General features: G+C 51.2%; 6 protein-coding genes across 6 annotated transcripts; 3 read left to right on the top strand and 3 right to left on the bottom strand.

Moving 5' to 3' along the window:
- Positions 1 to 738: 738 nt before the first annotated feature.
- On the bottom strand, positions 739 to 2,817 carry N7533_007348 (T6SS phospholipase effector Tle1-like catalytic domain-containing protein; the record flags this gene model as incomplete). The annotated part of the gene is made up of 2 exons (XM_057103998.1): positions 739 to 2,619; positions 2,695 to 2,817. 2 exons carry the CDS (start codon positions 2,815 to 2,817, stop codon positions 739 to 741), a joined length of 2,004 nt encoding a protein of 667 aa, XP_056958955.1.
- Positions 2,818 to 5,776: 2,959 nt separating this feature from the next.
- On the top strand, positions 5,777 to 9,381 carry N7533_007347 (peroxidase/cytochrome P450 family protein; the record flags this gene model as incomplete). The annotated part of the gene is made up of 5 exons (XM_057103997.1): positions 5,777 to 6,175; positions 6,273 to 6,370; positions 6,432 to 6,673; positions 6,727 to 9,276; positions 9,338 to 9,381. The coding sequence occupies 5 exons, from the start codon at positions 5,777 to 5,779 to the stop codon at positions 9,379 to 9,381; spliced, it is 3,333 nt and encodes a 1,110-aa protein (XP_056958954.1).
- A 305-nt stretch (positions 9,382 to 9,686) lies between these two features.
- On the bottom strand, positions 9,687 to 10,391 carry N7533_007346 (uncharacterized protein; the record flags this gene model as incomplete). The annotated part of the gene is made up of 1 exon (XM_057103996.1): positions 9,687 to 10,391. One exon carries the CDS (start codon positions 10,389 to 10,391, stop codon positions 9,687 to 9,689), a length of 705 nt encoding a protein of 234 aa, XP_056958953.1.
- A 606-nt stretch (positions 10,392 to 10,997) lies between these two features.
- On the top strand, positions 10,998 to 11,705 carry N7533_007345 (dynactin subunit 5; the record flags this gene model as incomplete). Its single annotated transcript, XM_057103995.1, has 3 exons — positions 10,998 to 11,036; positions 11,138 to 11,353; positions 11,418 to 11,705. The coding sequence occupies 3 exons, from the start codon at positions 10,998 to 11,000 to the stop codon at positions 11,703 to 11,705; spliced, it is 543 nt and encodes a 180-aa protein (XP_056958952.1).
- Positions 11,706 to 11,928: 223 nt separating this feature from the next.
- ccg9 (putative trehalose synthase (Ccg-9)) lies at positions 11,929 to 14,302 on the bottom strand (the record flags this gene model as incomplete). Its single annotated transcript, XM_057103994.1, has 6 exons — positions 11,929 to 12,644; positions 12,713 to 12,822; positions 12,875 to 13,339; positions 13,411 to 13,686; positions 13,737 to 14,134; positions 14,198 to 14,302. The coding sequence occupies 6 exons, from the start codon at positions 14,300 to 14,302 to the stop codon at positions 11,929 to 11,931; spliced, it is 2,070 nt and encodes a 689-aa protein (XP_056958951.1).
- A 519-nt stretch (positions 14,303 to 14,821) lies between these two features.
- Positions 14,822 to 15,584, top strand: N7533_007343 (ADP-ribosylation factor family protein; the record flags this gene model as incomplete). The annotated part of the gene is made up of 4 exons (XM_057103993.1): positions 14,822 to 14,915; positions 14,983 to 15,288; positions 15,360 to 15,472; positions 15,543 to 15,584. 4 exons carry the CDS (start codon positions 14,822 to 14,824, stop codon positions 15,582 to 15,584), a joined length of 555 nt encoding a protein of 184 aa, XP_056958950.1.
- Between the last annotated feature and the right edge of the window lie 572 nt (positions 15,585 to 16,156).

Genomic DNA, 16,156 nt, shown 5'->3' with positions numbered 1-16,156 from the left:
TTTCATGCGTATCGGGCCTTGATTCGTCCAACTGAGGTAAGGATTGTCTAGAATTTCGATCTGGGCTACATCATTCCACAAAGGTGGCTCTAGAAGGGCCCAGATAATTTGAACTTCAGGTGTTGAAAATAGTAAAACACCTGAGTTGAATGGCCAGTGTAAATATTACCACAGTGAGAAGCACATTAGACAGAACAGTTATTAGCCCCAAGGGCGAATACGTGCAGCCTACCTTGGAATGACTGGTACACCTGGGCATCCAAGCTATTGACAGTTCATTCACCTTACAATGTACTAGTTAAAGGTGTGGTTACTATTTTAATACAGTTTACCCTACCAGGGTTGGCGTGGCTCACATGGAACTTTCTCTAATTCCATGGATGGCCTTGATTTCATTTTCAAAAGCACCGGGTTCACCCAGCAAGGACAGAGCCCTGGCTCACAGGGCTGACTTGAGAAGTAATATGTAGGGGTTGGCTGCAAGCGTGATCTTTGGGGTTAATCAGCTACATCATTCTACGAGTAAATCATGACAAGTGAGCTTATATGATTTCAAGTTTTTTGAAGGTTGAAATGGTACATTGCACTTGATATATGAAACTGGGGTACTAGGTATAGTATGTAATATGATGATGTATAGAGAGGGAATTATATAATAGTTGACAAATTGTGAAGGTGGGGAATAGGCATTAGCATATTAGACCAGGTGGTTTTCAAAAGTAAGAGCGGCTTATGCACTTATGAGTGCTCATGCTCGTCCCTGCAAAGGGGCTCAAGCTTCTCCTTGCATTTGGTCGCTTGGTCCTTTCGCACATATGTCTCGCGCACCTTGTCACCCTCATTCCGGAGAATCACCCAATCGCCCATGCCGCTCTCCTCGGGTGCAAAACGCACACCGCGGCCACCGCCACCAACAATCACGTTGCCAGGACGGTACTGCGGGTTATGTTGCATGCGACGAATGGCGGAAACGTGGATCTCCGCATCGAGCGGTACATCACGGACCTCACCACGAGGTAGCGGCCAGCAGATCGGCTTCCAGGATCCGTCAGACTGGAGGTCCATACGGCGGAATGGCAGCCATTCCATGATGCGCCAGGAGAGAACCGACATGGGCGGGAGACCTTGGTTGAATTCCAGACAGTCGTGAAGCAGGCCTTGCGTGCTGGACGTGTGCAGGGCTGTCCAGAAGTCGCGGCTCGCAGCAGAACGCTGCTTCTCGTCGGGGTTCTCGCGGAAAGCGTCGGGGTCATCCTGTGGGGGTTGTTGGCTAGGCCGACGGGCAGCAATTTCCGCGCGGATGGGACTGTAGTCGCCGTCGTATTCTTCCAAGCACTGGAAGTGCTTCATCTTGCGCTCGTCCAGCTCCAGGCCGGCCTTGTGAGCTTCTTGCACCATCCAGACCAAGGGCGCATGGCTCAGCGCCCACCGCTCGCCATCCTCTAGCTTCCATCCTCCACCAATGTCAGCGTGGCAGCCAGGGAACCAGACTTCGTGGATATCTTGTTCCTCCTCATCACTATCTTCGTCGCCGGCATGGCTGGGGACTGTAATGGAGAGTCCTGATTGTCCGCTACGGACAGATGTCACGTCGTCGGTCGATTGGTTCAGGTTGGGAGCGAGAAAGCTGTTGCGTCGAGGGGAGGGGGCACGATAGCGATGGGCCTTCTCGCCCTGGTTGGCCTCACTTCCAGCGTGAGATGAATGCGGGGGATGGTAGTACGTTTCGCCAGGGCCGGGTCCCCAGCCAGGATTTTGGAAATCTGGAGCATCGACTGGGGTTTCGGGAGCATTCACTTCGGTGGGAGCACCGTTCGTGCCATCATCCAAGCGGATTGAGGGGACTTGGTCGGCATTGGCATTGCCATTGCCATTTTGGTGGGCTTGGTGTCGGATATGCAGGTGGTGGCTGGCATCTTCGTGGCGATGGAGGTGTTGCTCGAGTCGATGAGGACCAAAGTGATGACGACGGTGCTTGTGTCGATTGTCCTTCGGACGTGCCCCTGAAATCAAATCTTGGCGGAACTTTGCGCGACGCTCATCGATACCGACGGCGTGTCGGATAACGCGAGCGGAACTGCGCGCGGTGTAGGGAAACTTGCTGCGTTGCATCCAAGCATTTTCGAAGCGCGGCACACTATTAACTGTATCAAAGAGACCCATGAAACGAATGCGTGAGATTGGGCGACTGAAGGTTTCACGGAAGGCCTTCATGTACTCGAAGAGTTTCCTCTTTTCCGCCTGTTCCTCCTCGGTGTCACCCGAGCGCTGCTGCCACTTGGCAAAGGTCTTCCAGGCGAAGCGGATCAGCTCTTCGTTTCCGGCTTCAAGCAGACCGATATAATCCAGCATCTCGGCGAGGAATCGCGCAATGTAGGAACCGCGACTGAAGCCAATAAAAAAGATCTCGTCGCCAGGGGAGTAGTATCGCATCAAGAATTTGTAACCACCCATCACATGCTCATCGAAGGAAGAGCCGATGGCAGAGTCCTTGGCTTTTTGATACCAGGATTTCAGTCGCTGAACTCGACCATGGCTGGTGAGTGACTTAGTCGTCACGTAGGTACCGATACCTGGTTGATAGTAATGGTATTGGTGACTTTGGCTGCGGTCCAGCATCTGTGTAGTTATGAATCCCTGTTAGCAGCCAAGATCAAAACATCTATTGGCAGAAACTTGAAAGAATTGACATACGCGAAAGATTTTCAAGACATTGCTGTCGGAATCATCACCGGCAAACTTGTTGCCAGTGCCATCGAAGCAGAGCACGAACTGCTTCGGGTTCGGCGAGGGGGCGACGTGGAGTGGATGCGCCATAATATTGTGCAGAGAGGGAGAAACAGACTCCTGAGGCCTCAAGGGGGAACGAGATCAAGTATATACGGATCGAAGAGAGAGAAAAGTCGGGTGCTGCGCGGCACGACGCGATGCAGCCGGGGCTACGAATCAAGGAGGGGCGATGAAAGATGGAGCTGGACGAGCATGATTGGAAGGCCCTAAAAGGGTGACACCGAGACGATCGCTGCAAGATACGTCAAGCTTGGGTGAGATGGTGGTGGGGGGGAAAGGATCTTCCCGCCATTCGCGATCTGTATATGTGTTTGTCCACCAAGTATACCCTGCCTCCCCCTTCCACTCTCGTGATTTACATGTTACACACCCTGAGCCCTATCTGAACTTTCGCATTCCAACGGGGGCGCATCCCAGCCAGTCGTAGGGCTTCGGATCCTCGTTCACGTTGTTTTGACGTTTCTATTTAGGCCTGACCTTGACTCGCCAAAAACCTTCATTCAGGTCCACATCCATTGGGGGTGGGTGGATTTGTTTCTTTTCCTGTTCCACCCCCCAAAAGCCAAAGAAAAATTCAAAAATCCAAACATCAGCTGCTCCAAGTTTTTTCCCCATTGGCGACGCAATACTGGAGACATATTGGGGTCCGATGGACTAGCTGAACCTATGAGATAACACCTGCCCAGCAAAGCGGTTCATGGGCTCGGGACATTACCGCTGATCGTTCCCCACGTCACCTCCGACAGCACGGGCTTTGGGCAAGGGGCAATGGGCAATGGGCCCATTCAGTTCATGAATCGAGGCTACTGGCTAGTGTCGAGCGCTAAACTCACTAAGACGAGCTACTGGCTCCCCTAACCCGGACCGGGCTTGAATGTCTTCACGGCGACAGGATCCACCTGTCTGTTCGGCTGAAGATTTTGTCGCCACAGTTTTGGGTCTGACGCGGTCCGAAACTTTCAGTTACATGTGTGTACTCAAGCGGAGAGGAAAGCACGAGGTTGAAGAGCAGAGATTTCTCTCCCTAGTGGAACCCAGTTCAGCTCTGTTTTGTTGGTAATCGTCGGATCTTCCTACATCGAGGTGGAGGAGGAAAGAGACAATGCACGATCCTCCATCACATGGAAAAGATGGAGTGGACAGTCATGGCTCATCTGCAGGCCAACAATAGTGCTCGCCACCATTTGCCCTTGAATTTCGGCAATAGTACACACTGAATATTGTGCTCACACTACGAAGTATGGAGTACTATACACATACATATCTCTGGCTTGATGACGGCAGTAGCGGGAGTGGCCGCTGTTATCCCCCCCAGAAATGCCACGGGCGTTCCGTGGTTGACAGGTTGTCATTGACTTATCTTTCCTGTCAAAAAGAGGCTCTGAGATGGGGCATTATGGGACTCTCCTGCTGCTGCCCTCCTTGCATACATCCAGCCCTATTCACCACGAGGAGCGAAAAATCCATGCAACTGAAAAAAGAAAAAGACAAGAAAAAAAAACAAGACCCTGAGAAGAGTGGGGGAAGGGCATGATACAGATCAGATTTTGATTAATTACTGGCGATGACTGGCAGCTTGACTGACCAATGATAGTGGAGCTAATGCGGTTCACGCTGGCCCGTCCACGGCCTTAGCCTTAGCGTAAGCTAGGAACTCCTAGCGAGTGGGCGAACGGGTGGGCCTTGCCGATCCGAGTTTGATTGAATGAAATCTGCAGCTGCACCAGATTGGAATTGCTGCATTGTATTATTATTATTATTATTTTTTTTTTTTTTGGTTTTGAGGTTCCCTTACCCTTGCCCTCACCCTTTCCCTTGCGTCCGTATACATCCGTCTCGACCGCACCATCCCCGCCCCCTCCAGAAATTAAAACAATGGGCTAGGTATAATCAAGGGTCAAGGCATGACAGCCTCTCAGACCTTGCGATACATGATGATACCAAGTACTCTACGGAGTAAGATGTACATGCACACAAACAGAGGAGACAACCGGTTACTCCGGCGATCGCCACAGCCAGCCACTGCTTTTCCATCAAAAGGTCAAGCGCAAGACCCAATCGCCCCTCATCCCCCCCCCACATCGTGCTGCCACGGTCCATATCACTCCGTCGGGCTCGATGGCTGGATCTCTGGATCTCCTGTGTGGATCATGACGACTTCCGAGATTCGCTTCCTTGGTACACCGCTATTGCCAAATGATATCAGTCACATTCATAGCTTCAATGCATGTCTATCAAAACGCTCGAGCATAGCAAGGGGTATTGTTACACCTTCCTTCAGGCGTGACGTCGATACGCGCCAGTTCTTGTACCTGATCATGTCCACGAATATCACCTCTCGGCAGGATTATCCCGGCAATCGTGTGACGATCACGTTCGAGAAACGAATTGTCCGTGAACAGTTTCAGCGCTGCTGCCCCGGGTGACGTGCCGCGTCCAATTGCTGGCCCACCCCCTTTTCCCAAGCAGCAAAGCTCCCCCCCCCCCCTCCTCCCCACTCTGGTCGACCTGCGTGGTGATCAATTGCCTGGTTCAGTGGTTCGTCATTATGGGAAGCCATGCTTTTTTAGTGAGATCTGCGCTCGAATCAGCTTCATCAGGTTTGTCCCACGCGGGGCTGTCGAATTGATTGGCAGCTGACTGTCAGTTCTGAGCCACAGACCCGGGGCAGATCGAGGCTAGTGTCGTGCTGGTCTAACCATTTCTAATGAGATCTGGACCTCGCAGTCAATCAACTATTGGTGATAACAAATCCGCCACCGCGGATGCTCCACAGTCTTGCAGCTGGTTCTCACCTGGGTCCTCCCGCACAGCTCGTTTTTAAATGAAGTGCGCGCGCACGCAGCTGCAACCGCGATTTTTCTTTTCTCCCCTGATCTGGCCCGACGTAGCCATCTTAATACCCTTGTTTTCGTTTCTTCCTTTTACTCAATTCTACTTTCACACTGTGACCTAGTCTGTGTCAAGCATTCAGACTCCCGTCACCATGTCGATGCTGCGAAGAATCTCGACGCAGTTCAAGCGAAACAAGGATGGCAATGGCGAAGCCGAGCCAAAGAGCGCCAAGGAGAACAGCAGTAAGCGCTTCTCCAAATCCGCTGCACCCCGGAAAGCTCCTTCTCAAGAGGAGAGCCACCCTGTGAAGCGCGAGGAGGTCGAGGCAATCTTCGACAAGTACGCGCAGGCTATCCATGCTTCCCGCGAGCCTCTGCCTAACCAGACCGGCGATGGCACCTACCTGAAGCATGACCAGTCCTCAGGACTGTTCAATGACCTCAAGTCTCTTGGATTCCGCGACTTGAACACCGTCAAGGACCTGATCAAACAAAAGGCCTCCGGCGAGCTCATTGACGATAAGACATACATCATGGAGCGCATTATTCAGGTATGGAATACACTTGGACCATGGAATAGACTCAAATGAAGTCAATTGTATGTATCAAATAGTTGCGGCTCAAAACTGACAGGGTGATACATTGTAGCTCGTCGCCGACATGCCTGGCCACTCCAAGAACCGCACAGAGCTCACAAACCAGTTCCTTGATGAGCTGTGGAACTCGTTGCCGCACCCCCCTCTCTCGTGAGTTTTATAATTAAAACGTGTTGAATGATGTCTTTGGATTACTGACATGATTGAACAGCATGATGGGCGATGATTATAAATACCGTTCCGCAGACGGCTCTAACAACAACCCTACCCAGCCTCAGTTGGGTGCGGCTAATACTCCCTACTGCCGGACCATTCCTCCTCTCACTATCCAGCCAAGCGGTTTGCCCGACCCTGGCCTGATCTTCGACAGCCTGTTCGCTCGTCAGGAGTTCACCCCTCACCCCAACAAGGTGTCCAGTGTCTTCTTCGATTGGGCTTCCCTTATCATCCACGGTAAGCATCATCGTGCCACAATTGCCCAGAAGTAAATACTAATACGAATATAGACATTTTCCAGACAGACTATCGTCAACCTCACCTTAACAAGACCTCCGCCTACCTGGATCTTTCCATTCTTTACGGTGACGTTCAGGAGCAGCAGGACCTGATCCGCTCCCACCAGAACGGAAAGCTCAAGCCTGATTGCTTTTCCGAAGGCCGTCTGCAAGCTCTCCCCGCTGCTTGCGGTGTGCTGCTTGTTATGCTGAACCGTTTCCACAACAATGTCGTCGAGCAATTAGCTGAAGTTAACGAGGGCAACCGCTTCCCTACGCCTCACGCTAGGATGTCCGAAGAGGAACAGAAGCAGGCATGGGCCAAGCGCGACGAGGATCTGTTCCAGACTGGTCGTCTGATCACTTGCGGTCTGTACATCAACATCACCCTGTATGATTACCTTCGTACTATTGTCAACTTGAACCGTACCAACTCGACTTGGTGCCTGGACCCTCGCGCCCAGATGGAGAAGGCCGGTGCCACTCCTTCTGGTCTCGGTAACTCGTGCTCAGTCGAATTCAACCTGGCCTACCGCTGGCACTCCGCCATCAGCCAGGGAGATGAGAAGTGGGTTGAGCAGATCTACTATGATCTCATGGGCAAGCCTGCCGAAGAGGTCTCTATGCAGGAGCTTCTTATGGGCATGAAGAAGGTCGAAGGTACACTTGATGCCGATCCTTCTAAGCGTACGTTCGCCAAGCTGCAGCGCCAGGAGGACGGTACCTTCAAAGATGAGGAGCTGGTCGCAATTTTGACTCACGCGACTGAGGATGTTGCTAGCTCTTTTGGCCCTCGCAACGTTCCCAAGGCGCTGCGTTCCATCGAGATTCTTGGTATGGAGGCTGCCCGCAGATGGCAGGTCGGTTCCCTCAACGAGTTCCGTAAGCACTTCGGCCTGAAGACCTACGACACCTTCGAGGAAATCAACTCTGACCCTGAGATCGCCAACTCTCTTCGTCACCTGTACGATCACCCTGACAACGTTGAGCTGTATCCCGGTATCGTCTCTGAGGAGGCGAAGGAGCCCATGATCCCAGGTGTTGGTATTGCCCCCACCTACACCATCTCCCGTGCCGTGCTGTCGGATGCCGTCGCTCTGGTTCGCGGTGATCGTCACTACACCGTTGACTACAACCCCCGTAACCTGACCAACTGGGGTTACAACGAGTGCCGTTACGACCTGAACATCAACCAGGGTTGTGTCTTCTACAAGCTGGCCACTCGTGCTTTCCCCAACTACTACAAGCCCGACTCCATCTATGCCCACTACCCCATGACCATTCCTAGCGAGAACCGCAACATCATGAAGAACCTGGGCCGTGAGCAGGACTACTCCTACGAGGCTCCCTCTTTCCTGCCCAGCCGTGCCAATCTGTCTTCTCACCAGAACGCTAAGCTGGTCATGAACAACCCCAAGGATTTCACCACCTCTTGGAGCAGCTCCATGGAGGAGCTCTTTGGCAAGGGTGACTTCAATGCTGAGCAGCAGCAGGCTATGGGCAAGGCATTCAGCACCGAGGAGTTCCCTGGCCTGGTGAAGAAGTTCTACGAGGATGTAACCAGCCGTCTCATCTCTCAGAAGGGCGCTAAGCTGGCCAAGATCAACCAAGTTGATATTACCCGTGATGTCGGCAACCTGGCCCACATTCACTTTGCCTCGACCCTTTTCGGTCTTCCCTTGAAGACCGAGGAGAACCCCAACGGACTATTCACTGAGCATGAGATGTACATGGTCTTGACCACCGTCTTCTCCGCTCTGTTCTTCGACGTTGATGCTACCAAGTCCTACTCCCTGGACCGTGCCGCCACTGCTGTTGCTCAGCAGCTCGGCCAGGTTGTTGAGGCTACCGTCAAGGCCGACACCAACAGTGGACTTCTGTCCGGCTTGATGAACAGCTTCCGTCCCCACGACAATGCTCTTCGCGAGTACGGAACCAGTGCCCTCCGCCGTCTGGAGGAGGCTGGTCTCAACTCCAAGGAGATCACCTGGTCCCAGATCATCCCAACTATCGTTGGATTGGTCCCCCACCAGGGCCAGGCCTTCACTCAGGTCATTGAGTACTACACTGGCGAGGAGGGCAAGAAGCATCTTTCTGAGATCAACCGTCTGGCTAAGGAGGAATCCAAGGAGAACGACGAGAAGCTCTTCCGTTACTGCCTGGAGGCCATCCGTATCAACGGTACCTTCGGCGCTTACCGCCAGGCTGTACGTGACATCACTGTTGAAGATGATGGCAAGACCATTGGGATCAAGGCCGGCCAGGAGGTCTTCGCCTCTTACGTCCAGGCCAACCACGATCCCAGCATATTCCCCGAGCCCAACGAGGTCAACCTCGACCGTCCCCTTGACTCCTACCTCAGCCAGGGTGCGGGCGCCAACACTGGTTTCGGCCAGGAGATCACCAAGGTCGCTCTCGTCTCTATGCTCCGTGTCGTCAGTCGCCTGGAGAACCTCCGCCGTGCTCCTGGTGCCCAGGGTCAGCTCAAGAAGATCCCCCAGGAGGGTGGGTACTATGTCTACCTCCGCCAGGATGGTACTTCGTACTTCCCCTTCCCTATGTGTAAGTTCAACCTATTCTCCGACTACAACCACATTGTGCTAATCGAAACTTTCTACTATAGCGCTCAAGCTCCACTGGGACGGCGATTACACCTTCAAGCAATAAGCGTCTCTCCGAGTCGCCTAAAATATACCCCCTTCACGACCGATCTTATGAGGTCTGGACGAGGATTAATGTGCGGCATCCCTTGTGGGTGGCCATGGCTTACGTTTTGGTTTTGTTTTCGGGAACGACTTTGTTCTCCAGGATATCCAGAAATTGTGCTTTTAGTTATCGAAGGCTTTGTAGCTTTAGTGTATAGTTCAAATTTGAAGTTAATTCATGACAAGGCTATTTTCCTCTTCTTGCATAGGCTCTGCGGATTTTTTATGTACACTGGCACCTAACTACAATCAAACTAGTATTAGTCTTTATGTCAAGCCTCCAACATCTTCCCGAGACATCTCCGAGAACTGTACAGTCCATATTTGTCCTGCTACTTCTTCCATATCCTTCTCGGTGAGAGTGAAGTCGGTCTCGGTTTCTCTCTTCTCCCGCACAAAGACCTCCTCAAACTTAATTGTAAGTTCTCCAATAACCCTCGAACAACTCAGCGGCGACTTCCGAAAAACTTCAATTTTCTGCATCACGAATGGAGAAGCATTTTCGTCGCCAGCATCGATACCCCATTTTTCAACAGTTATCCGACCACAAGCATGCACGGTGATAGATAAGGCGACTTTGACTTCTCCGCGAGATTCCTGAAGCCAAAACCTCATATCCCGAACCAACTTTTCACGCGGTTCAGACCAGGCCACTTCGCCAGCCAATATTGGCCATCTCGTCAATCGACCAGCGGGAGAATGAAGCGATGTCCATGAAAAATCTGGTTTTTTCTCCTTCAACGCCCCGCAGACATTCATCGAAGCCGTATATGCCAGAGGAGTATCCTTGATCGGTCGTACCCAGGTACTGAAGATAGCACTAAATGCGCTGATTGCAGTTGCGTGCTCGTCTGACTGTATTTCAATAAGGACAGTCTGAGAGAGGTAGTCGTAAGATCTCCAGGAAAATGTGAGGAGCTTCTCGTCCGATTCAACGAAACATTTCAGGAAGGAATGTTCGTCGATAGACATGATGACGTAGGGGTTTGATAAACCCTTGTGTTGTGCATATTGAATTGACTCTCTTTTTATTATATTTAGGCATTGTCGAATGCCCTGATACTTATATTTTGGTGTTGTAGGGGGAAGGAAGGAATCGTAAGACATTGAATAATGCCTGCATCTATAACCAGCGAACTGCCAAGGGCACTTGTTTGAGATCTGGCGAGTTTCTTAATTCAACTCAAGAGGAGGAAGCATTGATACCTTTAAAACCAACAGATAAAAATGAAAAAATCTGGCCTCAATCTCGGATTTGTATAAGCTATAATTGACGTAATTATGATAGCCGCGTGTTTTTGTAATAAGACACCTTCTGGGATAAATATGAACGATGGAATTGATACCAGCCTCGATTTCATCTGGTAAAATTAGAAACAAGATGAGATTATGTTCTTTTCGTGCTCAAGATTCTAGAAGCAATCATAGGAAGCACAACCCAGAGAAAAGTGTAGTTATTTCATTGGCCAGATGTAGTAGATGTATGCATACATTGATGGTCTCTGACCGCCTTCCTCCGCGTTCCCTATCAACAACGGGGGAAGACAATCACCAGCTTCAAAACCACACGCACCCAACATGCCTCCCAAAGCTGCCAAGGGCGAGTACATTGAGACTGTATGTAATTGATACAACGCGATCCGTTCACTGACACCCCGAGCCACCTCTGGTGAAACCACCAATGGCAAAGAAAAGAAGCCCAGCTAACGCGCACCAAGGACACGGGAAACAAGATCTCGCGCCGGTCCCAAATCCACGGCACACAACACATTATTCTCGGTGGAAAGACTGTCATTCAAGCCGAAGCCGTCATCCGAGGAGATCTCTACCGGATTCCTGCCACCGCCGCCTCAACAGACCCAAACAACCCCCCCTCCACCGTCAAACACGCCGAGCGTCGCAATCACCGTCGGCCGATACAGCTACATCTCCAAGTGTGCGATCCTGCGCCCGCCGAGCAGACTACACCGCGGTGTACACTCATTTTATCCTCTCAAGATTGGTGATCACGTCTTTGTCGGCGAATCGGCTGTTGTCGAAGCTGCATCACTAGGGAACCATGTTCATGTTGGGGCTGGGGCTACGATTGGAAGTATGGCTATCATAAAAGATTTCTCCGTCGTGCTTGACGGGGCGGTTGTTCCTCCAGCTATGGTTGTGCCAAGTTGGTGCGTGGTTGGCGGTAAGCCTGCCAGGATTGTTGGCGAGGTTGGCGAGGGGTATGGCGTTGAGGGGGCGGAGGGTGGATTGGCGAGAGAAAGGTATCGGGCTGTGGGGAGACCGTAAGATTTATCATGCATCTTTTTTTTTTTCATTTTTGATTTGTCGCCGAATGATACCCTTGCTTTTCTTTTCTTGTCAACCCTGCATTAGCCACGCTTGATCGAGACAAATGCTGTTGAATGCGGATACTATCATATATACATATTACCAGAACATATTTAAAAAGTTCACGGGCATCAGAGAGCAAAGCTCAGCGCAAGCTAACAGTACTTGAGAATGCACTTCACTAACCCATCTTTTCCACCTGTACCTCGCGAGTTAGCCGTTGCGCACCGTCCGTAACGGGCGCCCCGAGTTCTTCGAAGGCTAGGTCGTTGATCCAGCGACCTTGAGGTCGCACAGGCTGGCCTTTGGACAACTTCGATGCGAGATATAACCAATTGAGTGCATTCCCCACCGTACTAACTTCATCACAGACGTGATGGAGGGCATATCTCGACATACGGTCGTAGAGAGCCTTATCCGTCCACAAATCAAACAAATGGCCTGCAACTGCATCGGAATCGCCGACATCCACAAGAAACCCGTTCTTGCCGTGAGAAATTTGAAGGGGAATGCCCCCAGCGCGCGTTGCGATCACAGGCTTGCCCTTGTGGATTGCTTCTGAAACTTTTACTTCAAAGCCTTCTCGCGTCGACAGCTGCAATGCGACGGTTGCCTTGGACATGAGCGCATTCAAAACCTGATCCAATGGCCTCAGCCGCATGACACAGATCTGATTTCGTAGATGCGGAATGCCGTGTGCGATGTGATACATCACTTCATCATAGATGATTGCCCCATCCGGATCATCCACTGAGCCATGTCCACCGATTAGAAGCTTCGGGGGAGTCAAATCAGGCCGTTCACGAGTCAGTCGGTCGTGGAATTTTTCATATGAGTCTAACACATCAAATATACCCTTAGATGGGTCGAATCGCGCGATCTGTACGATGTACTGATCTAGTAGATGGGTAGGATGACACGGTCAGATGGTTATCTAACCCATGCATGCTTATCAATGGTCTTACCTTCTGGGTATTGGATCGTGGTCATATCCGCGTTCCTGCATGCAGCATTAAAGATACGACCGTAATGCGCCACGTCCCAATCTCGCATATTCTTGTTCAACCCATCTAGCCTGTATCATATCAGCACTTATCACAGGATCCCTTGCTCATGAGTCCACTTACCAATCGGTTGAAGCTGGCATATATCCCACCATCTCCGGTGGCACATCCTTTGGCACGAAAGCACTTACGGGATGGCTAATGAAGCAATCAGATAACTTGACATGATTCCATATGAAATCCCAGCTTTCGGCTTGAGGCGTCCCACCCTCCTCGATCAAGTCACTTCGAATCTGAATGTGGCTTCGAAAAATGATCGGCCGATCTGGAGCTGCTTCTTTGGCTAGTGGGATTAATCCGGGCATCTGGGGGTCATCCACGATCAATACATCTGCGCCTCCCTCCGAGGGTGCGCAAAGAGGACCCCCGGAAGTAGTCCAATATCGCTTGGCATTCTCCTGAATCCAATCCTCCAGCAATTGCTTGTTCGCTGAGGTCAGCCGCTCTTCCGGGCGAGCGATGCCTTGGAGAATATTGTGATTATCCTTCGTTACTCGAAAGACGCCTGGTCGTGGCTTTGGAACGTACCTAACGATAGGATTAGACAAGCTCATTTAGTCTTTCGCTGCTCGTGAAGGAAGGTATACTATAGGACCCACCATTTGATGTCCGTGCCCAAGCAATGCGAAAACCGCACGAGGGCATGTCTCATCAAAGCAACACCTCCACCCTGCGGAGTCGCGCTGAAAAAAGCAATTTTCACATTTCGTTCCTTGAGCTCAGCCGCATAATGTAGTACCGCAGACCAGGTCCTCTCGGATACGGTTTTTTGAAAGTCCTCCAAATTTGTCAACTGCACGTGGAATGCCGTGTCGACTTCCACGAGGCTCTTTAAACCGACCTGCAGTAAGGGGATGTTTTCCGGACCAAACAATCTGCGCAAGGATCAGCATCCGCGATCCACAGGGTCGCCGATCCTACGAACCTAACAGATTTTCGCGACATGGACTCCGCTTGTTCATCAAGGGTCTTGCTATCCCATGCATATGTGGTGGCTGGCTGGAGAAGCGTGAATCCATTCATCATTTTACATTCTGGCAGAACGAGAGGAACCACGTCGATCTCAGCCCAGACCCGGGAACAGAGGGACTTGCAAAAGGTTGCGACATGCCGGGGCATAGCTAGCCCCATGATCTTCTCCAAGTGGGTTTCGGCGTATTGCTTCAATTGGGAAACTATGAAGTCAGTCGCTAGCTTGCCATCGCGATCGGATTCGATCGTCGTCTGTATGAAATCCAGTAGGTATGTAGGGTCTCGGATTGCGATTGCGATCGTCGAGGTATGGTCGTCGGAGAAGAAGCCTGAAACTCCAGCATAAATAGTCTTGTCCTGTCAGCTTTGAATTGGCTATGAAAGACATCCAATGTCTCTCGGAGTTGTGCATACATCAGACAGAGGCGCTAGCCAAGCATTCCCTTGAAACTGCTGTGATAGTCGGTGCTGCCGCGTCACCGAGGCATGACGTGAAAATGCGTGTCCGTCGTGAGGCATCTTGAGTTAATTCGGTCTGGGGATAAAGAGAAGGGGATGAACTCTTGGAGGGGAATATCTGGGTGTACAAGCATGCAAATATGAAGATGCCGGAGAGTAGTGTAGAGCGTGTGACCGTGATTGTGTTGGACATGACGTCGTAAACTCTCACCAGCCATGGTTCCTGCGCCGAACCCATTGGGATGTTATCTTGGAAATCGAAGTACAGAGTATGTATACATTGTATACATCTTGTGTACTGAGTTCTCCATTCATACTCCGTACTCGAGTCGATAGGAGCCACTGCAGTAAATGAGCAGTGGAGCCCGAAACGAAACGTCGGGGGTGGCTGAGTCAGCTCGGCGAGGTGCTGCCCCTTTTCCCCCCCCGCGATTCTGTTTTCTTGTCGTGTCCTTGTCTGGTCTTGATTTGATTCTCACTCCTGCTGCTCGACCCGAATCGACTCCTTCGATACTGGTCCTTGTGCTGTTGCACACTTTCACCTCTCTCTCGCCCATTTTTAATTGACGCGTCGCCAAGATGGGCGGCCAAGTATCCAAGATGATGGGGAAGATCTTCGGCACGAAGGAGATGCGGATCCTGATGCTGGGTTTGGATGCTGCTGGGAAGACCAGTAAGGATACCCCTGGAGCTGGCTTGGGTTTTTCATATATCACATGCGGTTGCTGATAACATCCCAGCTATTCTTTACAAATTGAAACTCAGCAACCAGGACGTCACTACGATCCCTACCGTCGGCTTCAACGTCGAGAGCGTTACCTATAAGAATGTCAAGTTCAACGTATGGGATGTCGGTGGTCAGGACAAGATCCGTCCTCTCTGGCGACACTACTATTCCGGCACACAAGGTCTGATTTTCGTGGTGGACTCAAGCGATACCGCGCGCATGGAGGAGGCCCGTTCGGAGCTACACAAGATTATCAACGATCGCGAAATGAAGGATGCCCTTTTGCTGGTGTTCGCCAATAAGCAAGATATCGGCGGCCGTACGTTCCCCCTGTTGCTCTTTCGCTATCCAAGTTACCGTGTTGCCTTCCCATACTGACCAATTGACCAGACCTGAGCCCCGAGGAGGTTACTCAACAACTCCAGCTCACCAAGCTCAAGGACAAGCTGTGGTATGTCGCGCCTAGTGTGGCGACAGATGGAACCGGTATTTTTGAAGGCCTGGTAAGTTTCCTTCCCTGTCTTGCTTGACCGGGACCAAAACAATAGCTGACCCGCACGTCTCCACTTCCAGGCATGGCTCTCCAACAATGTCAAGACCCAGCCGCAAAAATAAACCCGCCCCGCTGCGATATCGAGAGGCTCCCCTCCCCAGCCTTGTGTATAACACCTTGCACCGTCCGTGAAGCAATTTCGCTTTTCGACTCATGTCCCGTGTTTGATGACAATACGACGCAGCATTTGGGTTTTCTACTTCCTTTATGCTTTTGCTTTCATCTCCTTTGTGCGCGGCCGCTTCTATCTTTTATCTTCTTTACCCCCCTATGGTCCCATTTTCCTTCTATGATATCCCCTCTGTTGCTACACGGACTCACCGGAGCTCCGCCTTAATTATTTAATTCTCCACAAGTGGTTTATATCATCAGCGTTTCCAGTGTTCGATTCCCTTGTCATTATTGTGGATTGCCGATGTGTATAGAATTGACTGGTTTTCAAGAGGCGGAGGGGAGTTGACTTTTGGAGCTGAGATAGAGAATCAACTTGGACTAAAATGACATACATCTGACTGAATGTGACAGTGCTCTACTCAATTGGCCAACTTGCTTGATCTTCAGTTCATTCCGCGGAATTGACCTCCGGTGTGGGGCGAATTCGGTATCCCAAATCTCACGGGTCACGTTCTGTTCT

The sequence above is a fragment of the Penicillium manginii genome (assembly GCF_028828005.1).
Source record: "Penicillium manginii strain IBT 31320 chromosome Unknown utg000005l:1.0-5665137.0:1.0-5668048.0, whole genome shotgun sequence".
Taxonomy (NCBI): Eukaryota; Fungi; Ascomycota; class Eurotiomycetes; order Eurotiales; family Aspergillaceae; genus Penicillium; species Penicillium manginii.
Note: the sequence above shows the minus strand (reverse complement) of the source record. Positions and strands in the feature narration are given on the sequence as shown.